At 34.9% G+C, this 15,628-nt stretch overlaps 1 protein-coding gene across 1 annotated transcript in view; it reads right to left on the minus strand.

Moving 5' to 3' along the window:
• GPR64 (G protein-coupled receptor 64) overlaps nt 1–15,628 on the minus strand; it is a 48,925-nt gene that overhangs the window by 15,398 nt on the left and 17,899 nt on the right. Inside the window, exons 5-18 of the mRNA XM_008935710.1 lie at nt 15,462–15,488; nt 13,753–13,797; nt 13,623–13,655; nt 12,629–12,670; nt 10,694–10,741; nt 9,378–9,445; nt 7,721–7,794; nt 6,581–6,620; nt 6,418–6,452; nt 4,929–5,011; nt 4,236–4,296; nt 2,969–3,699; nt 2,153–2,351; nt 1,695–1,851 (exon numbers count right to left, since the gene is read on the minus strand). Coding sequence (XP_008933958.1) covers nt 1,695–1,851; nt 2,153–2,351; nt 2,969–3,699; nt 4,236–4,296; nt 4,929–5,011; nt 6,418–6,452; nt 6,581–6,620; nt 7,721–7,794; nt 9,378–9,445; nt 10,694–10,741; nt 12,629–12,670; nt 13,623–13,655; nt 13,753–13,797; nt 15,462–15,488 — 1,643 coding nt within the window. The remainder of the gene's footprint in view (nt 1–1,694; nt 1,852–2,152; nt 2,352–2,968; nt 3,700–4,235; nt 4,297–4,928; nt 5,012–6,417; nt 6,453–6,580; nt 6,621–7,720; nt 7,795–9,377; nt 9,446–10,693; nt 10,742–12,628; nt 12,671–13,622; nt 13,656–13,752; nt 13,798–15,461; nt 15,489–15,628) is intronic.

Here is a 15,628-nt window from a genome sequence, read left to right on the forward strand (position 1 = left end):
AGAAGCCTGCAAAGGCAAAGTGGGAAGTATGTCAGAATTCAGAGAAACTAAATAGCTATTATTCGTCAATACGTTTTTAACTGCAGTAGGTTAAGTAGAATCTGAGAACATAAACTAACTCCATGATCATCTGGCAAAAATGCAGAACTAAAACACATAAGCTACAATTCAGATATCTCAAGAGCTTAGTGATCTAACATTATTAAAAAAAGATCTGAACTTTCACCCAGTTTTCTGTGCTGTACTTACAGGACAGAAAGCTTTTAGTACAAAATCTCTAACATTTTATTGTTGCACATTTGTCACTTTACATACAAATATCATCATCATCTGAGAGTTCCTGAGAGTTTTGAAACATTAGCAGAACTGAAGAAAGAAATTATCTGTGTATTGAAAGAATGGCTGTTAGGAGTAACAGTGTGAGCTCCCCACAGTGCCCTAACAATATGGTTTAACTTTTCTGTTTAGACCAGTGATCTCCAAACTTTTTTGATCATGCATCCCCTAAAAGTTTTTTTAGCATGCACCCCAAAATACATCTATGTATAAGTTATCTGCAGGTACTACTGTACTAATATATTATGCACTTCATAAAACACCAACAAAACCAGAAACTTTTAAAGGTTGAGATAAAGATTAAACTGATTTAAAAAAAAAAAATATTAATTCCATAAAAAATATTTTCTTACTGCACCCCAATGGACTGCTGTGTGTATGCCACTGGGTACTCACACCCCATTTTGGATATCACTGGTTTAGACAGCCACCAAAAATATCCTGAATCATTCCCACAAAACCATTCCTTTTGCTCTGGTTTGAACTAGATGATAGTTGTTGAAAATTCTCTGTATTTCATTGCCAATGCCACGAGATTTCAAGAAAATCATTACTTAGAAAATGTCTTTTTCAGCAGTATCACACCCTAGTCACTTCACATTTATGGACCACATACTGCTAAGAAAATAGAAAAGAACTCGAATGTTACCATTTCATATAATTTTCAATATCACAGAACAGTTCCAGTATTACTTATGGCTCGCCCTACATTAAGTTATTTCCTTCTTTTAGAGGATAGAATGTGCTAATTTTTGTTCAGAACTTTCTGTTTTTCCTTGTTTATGCCTCCAAGGCTGCTATCATCCAAATTATCTCCTCAACCAGGAGGGAGGGTTTTGAGTGAGACAAAATTGATCCAAACTTTCTAAGCACTTCTTTTTTTAGCAAGATGAACTAGTCATGAGTGACAAATGTATGAATGTCATTATCCAAGCAACATAATTGTTCTTTCCTGGAACCCTCTGCAATTAATCTTCTTCTAACAGGCGAAGCCATCTGGCAACACTCCTTGACAAATTTCAGCACTGTCAGGGTGAGTTATTAGGCGACTCATGATTCAGGGTGTTTCAGGCAAAGTTATTCCACCGAGCACTCTGTCCATTCTGGCATTCTGGCTGTACCCTCTCTATCAGCTTATTAGTTGAATGCCAGTTTCTCTACACAACAGAAAATGAAAGGAAAAACTATGGAGGGCTGCAAAAACAAAGTATTTTTTTTCTGAAACTAACTCTAACAAGAGATCCTGAAATAGTGATAAACACAGAATAAACTCATGTTACATCTAAATATAAAAACATAAATACTTAAGAATAAACGTTTGAGAATTTTTAAAGTATTTAGAATGATCAGTGTTTAACCTGGAGATCAGCTGAGTCCTGGACAGCGAAAGACATCTGGCTGGAGCGGACGCTATTGGTTTTGACAACTGCCAGAGCCAAGGAAGGGGAGGCAAAAGCAGCAGACGTTGCTGAGAAGTTCAGTTTGAAGCCAATATAATCCACCAGTTTTATAATTCTGTTAAGAAAAAGAGGTACTTAGTATTACCAAGCATATAGACTCATAATTCTCAGTCAAGTTGTGGTTATGGAGCAGCAATCCAAGCATAGTGTCAAATACAACCAACCGCCCACTGTTTTCTGCGTCATTATATTATAGTAGAGCTGGTAACACTAGAATGACACTCCTTCTGTTTTATATATTAAAGAACAAGACATATTCTTTTGGAGTATGATTATGAAAAAAACGAAGTTGCTGAAGTCAATTTATCAAGACAATTAATACAACACACCTTTAATCTATTGACAGAATGACCCACCTGTTAGAAATTCGGGGTGGTAATGGTTGAGCAGCAGTCAGGACTTTGCTAACCTCACTAACCATCCTTTCTACATCTTTTGGCTCTATTTTTCCAGCTGCTACATCATTTTCTATTTTGGACACAATTTGCTCAGCTGTGGTGATACTAATGGTGGTATACACAGAAGTTGTGTATGTGGTATCTGACAGTATCTTTCCTGTGACAAAATAAAAGATGTGCATTTATTTAAACATTGTGTTCAACAAATGAAGTAAGCTTTGAGAAGCAAAAAAATTAAGCGGTTCTCTTGACCAAAACACCTTATCACGGCTTCTAAGATCTCCCAACATCTTATGTGAGACAGAATCCCTTTTTTCTCCCTTTCAGCTACTCTGCAGATAGCAATACTTTAATTTCCTTCATAGGAAAACACATAGCCACTAAGAATATTCCTAACCAATAACAGTATTTTAACAACATTGATTTGCAGTATTTTAAATATTAGCTTAGTAAAAAAAAAAAAAAAATCTACCTGGATGTGTGACAATTTTTTCTGCTAAAGGTACCTATTGGGAACTTAGCACAGTTCCTATCTACCACAGCTACCAACTAGTTTGTAGGGTAAAGTGTCACTCATCTTGGCCAAAGGCATCAGAGTGTATTTTAAACTAAGTATATACCTTGTGACAATTGTCTCAGGTTTTTCACAGTAACTGGAAGGTCATATCTCATATATATAATCTTGTTTAATAAAGTTTAAAAGCAAATTCAGTATATGGCATTCAAATTCACAGAAATTAAATAAAAACAACCTTTTTTTTTTGTCATATTTACCTGTGCTCCCACTAGGCAGGCTACCATGACCATCAGCAGTAGAGTAAGGATGAGAAGCTGAGACAGAATGGTTCACAGGACTAACAGTAGGGGTTAAAGTTATTGTGAAAGGAGTAAGAGGAATAATAGGTGGGGTAGCAACTTTATTCTTTTTAGGTTGGGTTGAATCTGTAGCACCATGAATTTGTGCAATAGGTCTGGTGGTAATCTCAAAGGAGGTAACTGCTATTGAAGGTTTGGGGGGAAGCTCAGAATAGGAAGCTGCAGAATGTTTAGTGAAACCTACAGAAGGAGAAACTATAGTAATCGGCTTGCTAAGATACGCAGCATCAGATTTAACTGAGAAAGCAGCACTAGTGACAGTTTTCGTTGCAGGTGTGGAAATAGTGACAGACTTATTAGAAGCTATGGAAGGAAAAGTTGACGTGGTAGGTTGAGCAAGAGGCTCAGAAGAGGAAAGCGTAGTGCTGACACTAGTGGAAGACACAGAGGTTTCAGTAGTAGATGTGTCAGAAGTTTCAGAGAGAGGGTTTGTAGTGGGAGATGTGGGGAGAGCTCCAGAAGAAGTTGTTTCTGTGAATGGTGGGATCAGTGGTCTAACTGTGGGGCTTTGTTTGGCAGAAAGCATAGTGGGGGAAATAAAAGCATTAGATCTGGAGAATATCTTTCTAGAGAGAGAAGGAGAATGAAGGAAAGGAACCCATATAGAATACGGTGGCACTTGTATAGTACTGTAAAAAAAAAGGCATAGAAATGCATGTTAAATTTAACATTGTTTATATTTTAAAGAAAACAAGTTATAATAGCAGACTATATATGTAAATGACATGGACATGCTACTAATAATGTATATTTTAAAATCAATGTGATTGGATATTTCATGCTTGAGTAACAAATACTAATTTCGTAACATTTTGAGGGTTCTTACATTCAGTTTTGCTGTAGTTAACTAACAAGCCCATAAACACTACTACTGTCTTTGCTGCCTATTCTGGAGATGACCTGATGCTGAACACAAAAGCTGTCTGCATCAGGAAAGGGGAAAAGAAAAATAAACAAAACCAAAACAACAAACCAAGAGGGAGAAAAGGAAGGGGGAGGGAGCTATAAAGCTATACAGGGAAATGTCTGTCAGGTTATTCTTGTGGAGTCTTTCCCATCTATTACACTGCAACAGGGAAGCTGACTTTTAATGCATTATTATAATTTATATTATTATAATGCATATTTAGGAAATAAGCAAGTCAAATTTTGTAATTATACTTACTACACTTGTAATTCTTCAGCCGTCAAAGAACAATACTCTGGTGATGAACAGCAACACCGTTCTGCAATGACAAAGAACCATTAACCTAGTTTATCCTGAAGTATAAAAATTGTTAATAATGTTAAGTAGGATATTCAAATAAGCACATTTTTATGTTTTTTAGACAATAGTGTATCTTGCATAAATGATTTTTAGGGTTGTTTTCCAAAATGACATTTGCAAGACAGATCATGACCAGTCAGAATATTGCAGGATCCACAGATTTTTGCTCAATGCCTGACAAGTAGATTTCTCTTTTTATTATTGTAAACAAACAAAAATGTAAAGCTACATCTTCTGAAACAGGGACAAACGGCTTGAGTCACTACCCCATACCATCACAATATCACTAAGAAAGCTTGGCTACATTATAAACCCTTCAATTCAGCTCGCCATTTCAGTGAAACATTTACTTTCTCAAGCAATTTTACATATAATCCTTTCAAAGTCTGCTTTATTAACTTAGTCGGCAATTTTATATCAAAGCTTTTTTTAAACACATTTCTATCTTTCCCTTCCCCACACAAAACCCAGAAGGCTGCACTTTTTATATATTTATATTGCTCTTTTACCCACTTGGAAGCCATAGGTAAAGACAGGAATTTTAATCTGAAAGTGTAACTGTGATGAGACTGTGTTTAAAGAACAACTCACCAAGTTGGCTTATTTCTGCTTTTTCTGTTAAACTGCTTATATTCTCTCTCTCAGCCAGCCTGATTATGAAATTGCAGTATATACTATAATGAAAAGAAAAAGCTTTAGATTCAAGAAACAGCTCTCCCTCATCTGTACAACAAACAAAACTAACATCAAATGCTAAGTGAAAGCACGTTAGCACAAATGCTAAGTGTGACAGCACACTCTTCCTAAGCTCTTTCAGGTCTGGAGACAATTTTTAATATTTTCAATGCACATAAACTACTATGCCAGGCTAAATAGAAGAGTAATTAATCAGTTTGTGGCACCTTATTTTCTCTTTTCTCTACAGACAGACACTATTGATCCTTAAATGGGACCCTCCTTAATGTTAGTCATTAAAGTGTTGATAATTTTGTGAAAATAATAACGTAACCCCCACTGTTACTGTAAAGAAACTCCAGAGTGGAATTAGCAAGTGTCCTAGGTGGCTATGTCAATGTACATGAAACCTCCATCAACTGTGGAAAGTCAGTGTTCTCTCTCTTAACTTTAGAGAGAACTTAAATGACCCACTTTAAGCATGCAACCACACATTTACAATTATGATTCTATGACTTGAAACACTGCCTAAACTAGCAAACCTATAGTAAGGATTTTTCATGTTCAGCAAACTGAAAACACACAGGTGAATGAAAAGGCAACACATTAAAGATGAAGTGCAGCTTCTTTCCAGCTAACAAGAATGAAAAGAGTACCCAAACTGCTGCCAGTATATGACATCAAGGTGTGATCTGACTTTCTACTACTGTTTGAGCGTCTTGGACTTTTCTTTCGTCCTAACCCAGGAAGATAAAGCCCAAATTCAAGTATGTGGGGAAATGAAGTTCCACAGTTTCTTTCAGAATACAGTGTTTCCAGGCTGAGCAGTCTAGCAGTGAGTAGAATTAATTTGACAGACATTACCCACAATTCAGAGTTCCCAGGATCACCTGTATGGAGCAACCTTACCATTCTAATACCCACGGCTTCCAAACTCTGAACTGGTTACCTCTCAGGCTTCCCCTACCCCAAGGATGGCTGGTTTCCCAAGCCAAAGAATGGCAACTTGGGATGTCTGAAGCAATTCACTCATAAAGATTGTATTGTATGAACAAGGTCTGCAAGTTTGGTGGTCCCAAAACCCATAGCCTTAGTGATCAAATTGGTATGTGACTCAGCCAATACAAAGATGCAGAAGAATTGGCTGGCAAGCCAATGCTTCACCAGAAGACTAATGAGAAGCAATACAGTTTAGTTAAAAAAAAAAAAAAAGAATCACAAATGTTGGGAGAACAATGGGATTAGAATTTATCACCCTACATATATATCTCCAGCCTGTTTCTCAAACTTGATTTCCTAGGAAGCGTGGTTTTTGTTCTGTTACATAGTCATTCATACTTGATATATCACAAGACAATATGTGAGTTTTTAAATATATGAGCATTTAAAAAAATGAGCAACAAACCTTTGGTTTTCTGCACTGCATTCCATAACAGAGGACTGTAATGACAAGTGAAAATAGAAAAAAAAAATTGCTTTGTCAGGAGAAAATAGGACTTAGACAATGACATTATCAGAAGTAAGTTGGAAAAAAGTTCTCTAAACATAACAACAATTAGCAATCTTACCTCACTTACTGCTTGCAAGGTTTTGTTGAACTCTGAAATTCTTTAAAATAAAAAGTTTTCATTATAGAGGATTTTCAGCCATGTTTCTAAAGACAATTATAACAATATAATGAAAACAACAAGCAATTGCTGAGAAAAAAATAATTTCTAATTGATCATTTTTAAAAATCATACCAGTTCTAACATTGTAAAGCCACATCTCAATGAATTAAATATTTTGAAAGTTGCTCTTTATTATGCACACAACAAAATAAGTTTAAGCTTCTGTCATCACACATTTTAACATCAATCCAATTCTTTAGAACTTATTTAAAATAGCAAATGAAAAATCTTTATGTTGCCCTCTGGTAAGTAAGCATTTGGACCAGAGCTCTAAATTTATACACAAAGTCACAGAAATAGAATGAGTAAGAAATGTAGATTTCTTCTACAAACAATACCTGTTAGGTGATTACATAATTTTGACTTTCAGGGTAACTTTTTGGAATAGCAGTAAATATTTATAGAATCATAGAATATTAGTAATTTGGGCGAAGTGATTAGTCTCTGTCAGATCACTCATTCAAACCTCTACTTATAAAGTCTGTGAAAGAAGGAATTACACCATAATGAAAATATAGATATAGCTCCAAGAATACATGTTATAAACCATGCAGCTATGAATGTTCTCTTAGTAATTTCCTACGAGAGAGACTAAATCCCTGAAATTATAAAACCCATTTATCCATGCAGAGCACTAGCCAGACAGGCATTCTCAACAATCCACAGCTCATGTCTTCAGGTATTATTATTATCACTATTTATTACTTTTATTGCTATTACTAGTATTAAGGTCATCAGCATATAAATAAAGCCTTCAGGCCTTCAGCCCTAGGGAAACTGAAGGATCTCAGGAAGGAAATCAGCAAGTGTATCATTTCTTAAAACAAACTCTGATGGTATATAAAACAAAACTAAGATTATTCTAACTAATATGAATTTCGTGTTAAATAATTTTTTGTTAATTTAAAACTCCTGAAATTTTGAATTTGTAAAGTACAGGAACAATGCAATGTGACGAGACTGTTAACTACATGGAAGGTCTCACTTTTCCTTTTTCAAATGTAACAAAGATTTCAGTCTTTATTCAAAATTACTTACCTCAGTTCTTGGGGGTTAGTTGCTGGAATTGCAATTAATTCTGTCACTTGATTGTTGATAGTTATGTTATTAATCTGTTAGAAACAAAGATTCCACCGCTAAGTAAAAGCAGTAATTTCTATCCTTAAAAGAAACATGTTCATTTCACACATTTGAACAAACTGAAATTCTGAAGACAAGAAGCACATTTCCTCATTAATACACTTCAACAAATATTTATCATGACATTGGTGTCGTAACTTATGGAAGAAATTGGCTTGTCTAGTATAGACCAAATAATGGGTTCTGATTTGTGAATTGTATGGGCAAGAGGATAATAATCACATCATACCTCATGTCGGAAAAAGAGGAATTTGGCCTAGTTTACAACAAAGACAGCTTAGACTAGACACAGAACATACTTTATAATTTCAAATGCAGCAATGGAACAAGCTCTACAACAGACATAAGTAAGGAACAACATAGAATCCTGGGAGTAAGAAGTCAATAAACTGAGGTGAAAGACATGATAGGAATGATCTAAATATATATGAACTAGACTTAGAGCTGGGGGATACACTAACACTTATCTAAAGTCCCTTTATAGATCTGTATTCCTACATTCTTCTAGTTGCCACCATTATCAGTTATTTTTACCTTCCACACAAGCAGTGAGCAACAGGATGAAAACATCATCTAATATATATGGTCTTGACATTATCTAAGAAATATTCTGCTAAAAATAGTTTCAAGAGACAGGAAAAACACTTCTCTAATAGCTGTAGGCATAATGATTTTACACTAGGACAGTTTCAGTAAGCATTATCACCCTTGAAATGCAAGAGAATGCAAAGGTGGCTTTCTGCCTTATCTCAGTGTGCACCTGTGCAGCAGCTCTGCAGTGATTTTGCTGACTACTCTCATGCTTGTAGAGACTGTGATGTGAAATCTTAGACTGAGTGCAGACAAGGATGTGTAGAAGAAAGAGACAAGGTCCTTCACAAGCTTAATGTCCTTTTTTTCTTCTTCTCCCTTCAGTTTTCCACCTACAACGACTGAACATTCTCATCTTCCTCATATTATCTCAATACTGAATAATCTCTATGTTCCTTGCTTTACGTATCATTCTCTTAAAGCTCTGTTGTGTTTTGTAAGTGAAGACACTCATGGCACATAGGGCTACTGTGAAACTAGTAGCTGATTAACGACATACCAAAAACCATGGAACGATACCCTATTTATGAGTGTCTCACATGGATTATTCCCAAGATTAATTTATTACTTTTACTATTTATAATTAATTTATGCCCACACTGTTGCCATCTAATGATGCTCACCTACTAAATCGCCTTAATCAATCTCCTAAGTAAGATCCTGTTTACCTAAATATAGATTCTTAATTAGGCAGTTCCTCTCTCCAGAATTCCCAGGGCTTCCCCTTCCTTTTACTGCCTATACAGAGAATATTCTAGAATTTAGCTGCAGAGCAGCTGTTGAAGAGAGAGAGAGAAAGAGCAAAACCCTCCACTGCACATATTAACTTGTACTCCAAACTGTATTTGAAATAAAATAAAACTATAAAAAATGTAAGAACCATATTAGGGTGTAAGTATCCTAAGCATAGACAAACTCATTTCAACCTTCCTCACAATAAGGTTCTAAAAGAGAGAACACTTACTATTTCTACATTTAGTGACGTGTTACTTTCTTCAGCTGCCTGAAGTTTTACCTTGCCGACATAGAATACTAAAACCAAGAAGGAAAAAAAGTTAAGAAAATCAATGGTAAACCACATGATGTAAAAAACACAGTAAGAATCACATGAATTTAAAATTCAATCTTGTGTAACAGTAGAAGGGAAATAAGAACATTTACACTAGCTTTTCTGATCATTCACTATTTTTGAAATTGTTCCATCTCATCACTTACTATTTCCACAAATGAACCAGTCCGACAGATACATTATTTTCTGCATATTTATTTTTGCTCTCTGTCTCTAAATTCCTTCTAGTTTGTTTTTTGTTAAAACAGAAAAACTACACTGCACATTACTATTAATACAGTTCTGATTCCCATAAATAATAAAATGTGAGGGTAAAAGCAAAGTGATAGTCTGAAAATTACTCCCTTGAGAATTAAAGACCTTTCAGCATACCATAATTCAGAGCATGATACAAGAGTAGTCCTTGAGAGATGGTAAGTCCATTTTGGACACAAAAAGGAAATTCTACCACTCTTCTCTTCCTGCAGCCACACAATTAGTGCAGGCTATAAAGAAAGACCTGTACAAGAATACACAACATCACCCAAAACATCTAGCAGTTTACTGTGTCAATCAGTAGGGAAACTTTAAGGGAGCCAAGGCAGATACTTTTCTGCCTCTTCTGATTTATAAAGTACTCAGCATATGGCTGTTTGGCAGAAGTGACTTTACTTTCTGAAGTACTTCTTACAGAAGCCATTTATCAGTGTTTTAGAAGACAGCAACATTTATCAACAAAATCTTTCACTACTTTAAACACATACAAAGGGAACACCATTGCCCTTTCCATTTGCCTTTGTCTGTTCTGTCACATTACACTTCTGCAATACATGCAGGCTTTCCCACAAATTGTCCTAAAAAGTATTTCAACTTCTATTTCTGACAGAGAATTAGATGCAACATAGCAGACATTTGTGTCTACCATATCATACTAGTTTCTTGTTTTCTCAAGTTTATAATTCTTATTCGCAACAGTGTATCCTTTCAGAAGGAACCAAAGATCAAAAATATAACATTACTAGACAAAACATTACTTTCAAATATAAAACACTACATTTCATATTCATTTTTTAGAAGTATACAGAAATCTCTGAATTTTCTTGTGAATTCATTACTAGACCTAGCTTTTACACAGCAACTAAAAGTTGCCTCTTTACTCAGAGTAGAAAATAGCTGCGTATGTTTTCTATAAAAAGAAAAGGAAAAAAAAAAAAAAAGAGCAAACCACTAACCTGAAAAATTGCAGACGGGTGTTATGTTGCATAAAATGGTATCTACTGCTATACCTTTTTTTGGGAAAAAAAATTCTGGTGAGTAAAAAAGCTGAACTTAAACTCAGTACTGATAAACATATATATTACAATAATTTCAATGTTTTAAATATAAAAGTCTTTACCTTTTAGAAATATTTCACATAATGTTTAGGCTTCAATTCTCTAAGGTACTTACCATGACATTCTACAAGACTTAATTTTCAGAGTGAATCATGCTGGTTTTGGTTAATTAATTTTGAATAATTGTCTGTAACTGATTCCACAAGACCAACATGCAAGTAGTCTCTATTTTTTATGTTTTTTTTTAAATCCAAATAAAACAGAAACCAACATATCATAAATAGGTTCTTCCAGTATCACAGTATTCAATCCCTAGATAGCCTATTATCTGCTTCTGAGGATGCTACTACAGCTACTTATGATAGCATGAAACTAAAACTGTTCCACCTGATAAAATTCAAACTATGATGACAGCAAACACATATACTCTTATCTAGCAGAACATGTCTTTAGCTAAGTTACAGCAAGCTTTTGGCTGCTCTCATATTTTTAATACTACCTAAAATGCAAAGAAATAACATTGATACCAAATGAAGAATACTGTTAACAGACAACTCTGTTGCACAAAATCAAAATAAAGGACCAGAAAGATATTTGCATCCAAGGCAAAACTCCTACACTTGTAAAAACAATGCAGCACCAAAACTTCCCTTACTTAAGCAGGTAGGCTGGCATCTATTCATGGGAAAGCACGATACTATTTTCTCTGCTGCTATGCTATCATTAGCTAGTACCAAAGAGATGGTTCTTTTTAATTTAATTTTTTTTTTTTTTTTTTTTTTACTTTTTCTGTGGTACAATGGTACAAACATTTGCCTCCTATAGCTTGATGCTTCATCAATTTTATCACCTTCAACAAACAGCCATCAGAGGGTATGTGACCTAGTGGAAATACAATTTTTTTTTTCAGACAGCAATTTAGATTCCAACAAATTTACTATCCCTTTTGTGCTGGCAGTTGTCAGTTAAACAGTTATGAAAATTGTATCAGCACTTAACAACAAAAAAATCCTTGAAAGAAATAAAATGTTCATAAATAACTGAATTTATCAAAATTATTAACTACATAAAGAACAACAACACTTATAAAAACTCAAGACAAAATCTAGGAGTGACACCAGGCAAAGAGTAATATCAGCCTCTTTTTCTTTACAGAGCACCCATTTCCATGCCACCTAGTATTGCTTAAGATCTCTGTATGCCACCAAAATGCACAGAACAGGCAAACAGTCTGGAGTATAAAAGACAGCAAAAATCACTAGCGCTTCCAGCCCCCAAAGATCACTACATAACATAGCTGCAAAATTCCTGCAGGTCACATTCACGCAGTCAAATCACACTTGCTGGTATGGCTCCAAGAAGGTTCTGCTACCACTTGCAATAATTCAGTGCACATACTTTCTAATTGGTCTCTGATCTGGTGTAAAACCTTATATGGATGATAATAAAATTAAATTCAGCCTACTCCTATAGCCTGGACCTCCCCTGAGACCATCATGACTGGATTCAGTCTGCTTTAATCTACTGAAAAGCATGAGGATATTTTTGTTGTTTAAAGTAAACATGGTCCCTGAGATTTTGTTTCTTGCATCTTTGTGGTGACCTGCTGCTCTCACTTACAAAATAACCAGACTCTCCTATATGCGGCCATCTAGGCAAGCACTGTAGAATTAAACCTTCTCCCAGGCCACAGATAAGTAAAGTAATGCAGGCTACTAATATGACACGTCATAATACCAAAAAAGAAGATTCTATTAAAAGTAGCACACTTCCTGAACTCTCACACACTTAAATTAAAAGCATAGAAGAGAAATGGTGATATATGAATCCTACCTGGTGTTACAGTGGAGTAATAATCAGTGATGTCAAGAGTTTCTGGTAAAAAAAAAAGGTTTTAGAACTGTTTTCACATTTAACTTAAAAAGCCTATGAAATACACATCACAGAAAGAAATGTCCTCATTTTTTCTTTAGACTGTCTTGCCAGAAAAAGTGTAAACACATCACTATTTATAAGAGAATTCAGTTACTTTCAGCATAGGAAATGAAAAAGCATCACTGGGAGTGAGATCCACCAAATCAAATGTTTATGTCCCTATATAAGACAGTTACTCTAGGCTCCCTATTATTCAGTGGATAAAGTGGTGCCTTTAAGGTGTGATTCCAACTTAAGCTCTTCTACATGGGCACTTCAGCATAAGATGAATCATGTTCTAGAAATGTCTCTTTCCATCAGCTGTGACGGATAGCACGATGTCTAGCTCATATTAGACATCCAGGAATCTGTAATCATATGGGATGAACCAAGTTGTTTTCAAATGCAAACATCAGGAAAAAAAAGGGGTAGCAAGTGCCTCTGATCCTCTTTACTGACATTATTTGGCAACTCATTGCAAGGACAAGTATCATTATAAGAAACCTCAAAGAATGGGGTGTTCATTCTGGATCCATAAAATACTTTAAATAGTATTAGAATATACATTCTATCTATAGATATACCAAAAAACTACATACTTGCTAAAAATAAATATGCCCCATTTGGGCTTTGGTAAGCAATGTAATATACTGAATTAAAAAAAGAAAGGTTAACAGCCCACTGTCAGTTAAATGCACACCAGAACTGTACCCATGCAGACTTAAAATACAGATTGGACATAACTAAAAATTTTAATATCATGTAAGAAAATAGTTTGGGTTAAACAAATTCCAATTATTATTAAAAAAAAAAAACAAAAACAAAAACAAAAAAAAAACCCAACACAATCCAACTTTCAAAGGCACAAAAAAGACCTCCCTTCAGCCCTTAATCTCTTCATGGTAATTCTCACCTGTAGTTTGTGTAGTCTCCTCTGAAGTAATATCTGAAGAAGAAAAGTCAGTAGGAGTAAAACAAATAAAAACAAAATAAAAATCTTAAAAATCTAAGTCTAAATAAGAGAAACATTAATAAAATCTTGCCTGAAGGATTAATAGGATAGGTGACAAAAATAACAATAGAGGACTCTGGGGGAAAAAATGGAGAAGAAGGAAAACCTGTATTAATAGAATGCTTCATTTCTATGAGTTTTGGAGAAAAAAGGTCAAGTATGCAAAACTTCAAACGGGAACTGAATACTATTATCTAAGTTTCATTTTAAGAACAACTGCAGTGCTTTTTAAGAATGTTCACATTATTTCAAAAATCTGAATATCTCAGCACAAAAAGCTGGTAACCGAGTTCCTCTAAGTTGCTTTTATTTGTTTCATTATTTTAGAAGATGCAGATGAATTTGGCATATCCAATAGCAATAACTGCTTAGCTCCAAGGACCTCTCCCTGCACAAACTCACAATACTCATGAGCACAGATAACACACTGGCTTTGGCAAACCGTATCTAAAAAACAAAAATTTGGCCTGTAACCACATATAAATAGAGTGAGGATGCAACTTCTTTTCCAGCTACCTCAAAAGGGAAAAAAAAAATTTAAAAAGTTACATTAAGACAACCAAAGAAAATTCAAAGATTGCTCAGAACAGATATGTTTAGTAAGCATATTTCAGGTCTCAGTGCAGGAATACAAAGTGTTAGAGGTCCACTTTATATCACTTTGATATGACAACCTAATAACATGTTAAAAACAGCTTCATAAAAGAAGAACATTATGCTTTCCAAACTCCTTTATTAAACGCATTACTGTCATTAGTAGAAGCAATATTTTAAGTATAATAAAGAAAAGTTGGTGGCTCTGCATAAAGATAGTTGCATATCAATAAAAAAAAAAAAGGCAATCTACTTCATTACATGGAAAGGGAGCATTTTCCTTCTGATGTATTTATTTCAACCAAACTAGGCATTTTCAGTCTTTTCAAAAGTATGCTATTAAGTCCATACCCAGAATAAAAGCTAAGCATATTTGGTTCTTAAGTAATAATCCTGAATACAGATGATTTTTTAAGGCAACTAACAAGCAACCAAAACACAAGCAATCAGAGTGAAAACTAAGTGCTGACTTCATCTGTATTATTTGGCTTGGTATAAACTACAACAAATATTAAATGGGCTGCAGTTGTTAAAGATGAACCATTCCCAGAGAAAGGGTTGCATCTGTAAAAGAACAAAAGCATCTGTGTTTGTGTCTGTATTACTTCTTTTCTTCAGAGCACAATATGTCAGTATACACCAATCAAGAAGGCATATGGCTTTCACATAACCATTTATGTGTGCCTAGTCTTCACAAAAAAAAGAAAAAGCTTTCATAGATGATACACGTCACCTCCAGAGCCAGAAGTTTATTAGTGCCCTCTGTGTGTGTGCACATGTGTGTGTGCAGTGTACCATGCTGCACGAAATGACACAGGCATATCTGCTGGGGTGGGAGGAGATGTACGGGAGCTCTCTCACTACAGTGTTCCTCTCCTGCCATCTCTGTAAACTGCTCACTGTTTAAGTTACTGGAAAAAAGGCTCTTGTGCAAAGCAAAGTGCACCTACTTCACCCCCAAGTGTAAACTTCATTACAAAGTAGAATGAAGAAATTCATTTTCTCTTCAAATAATAAACAACAAAACCATTAGATGTTGGAACTCATTTACATTACAACTTTTCTGCATTATCTCAGATAAAAGCACATTTATCTAATAGGAAATGGCAAACACTGGAATAATCAGTAAAGTCCTGATTTTCTTACCAGAGATAGTTGTTGCAGCTGAGTATCCTGAATTTTCAGTTTTTGTTTCAGATAGAAAAAAAGAAAGGGGAGAACAAAAAAGACCATAATGAAGTTACAGACACATACATAACCATCCTCAGCAGCCTTTCCTTGTATTATCGAAAGTTTACTGCATTCACCAGAAG

The sequence above is a fragment of the Merops nubicus genome, unplaced genomic scaffold, assembly GCF_000691845.1.
Source record: "Merops nubicus isolate BGI_N331 unplaced genomic scaffold, ASM69184v1 scaffold10712, whole genome shotgun sequence".
In the NCBI taxonomy this organism is placed as follows: domain Eukaryota; kingdom Metazoa; phylum Chordata; class Aves; order Coraciiformes; family Meropidae; genus Merops; species Merops nubicus.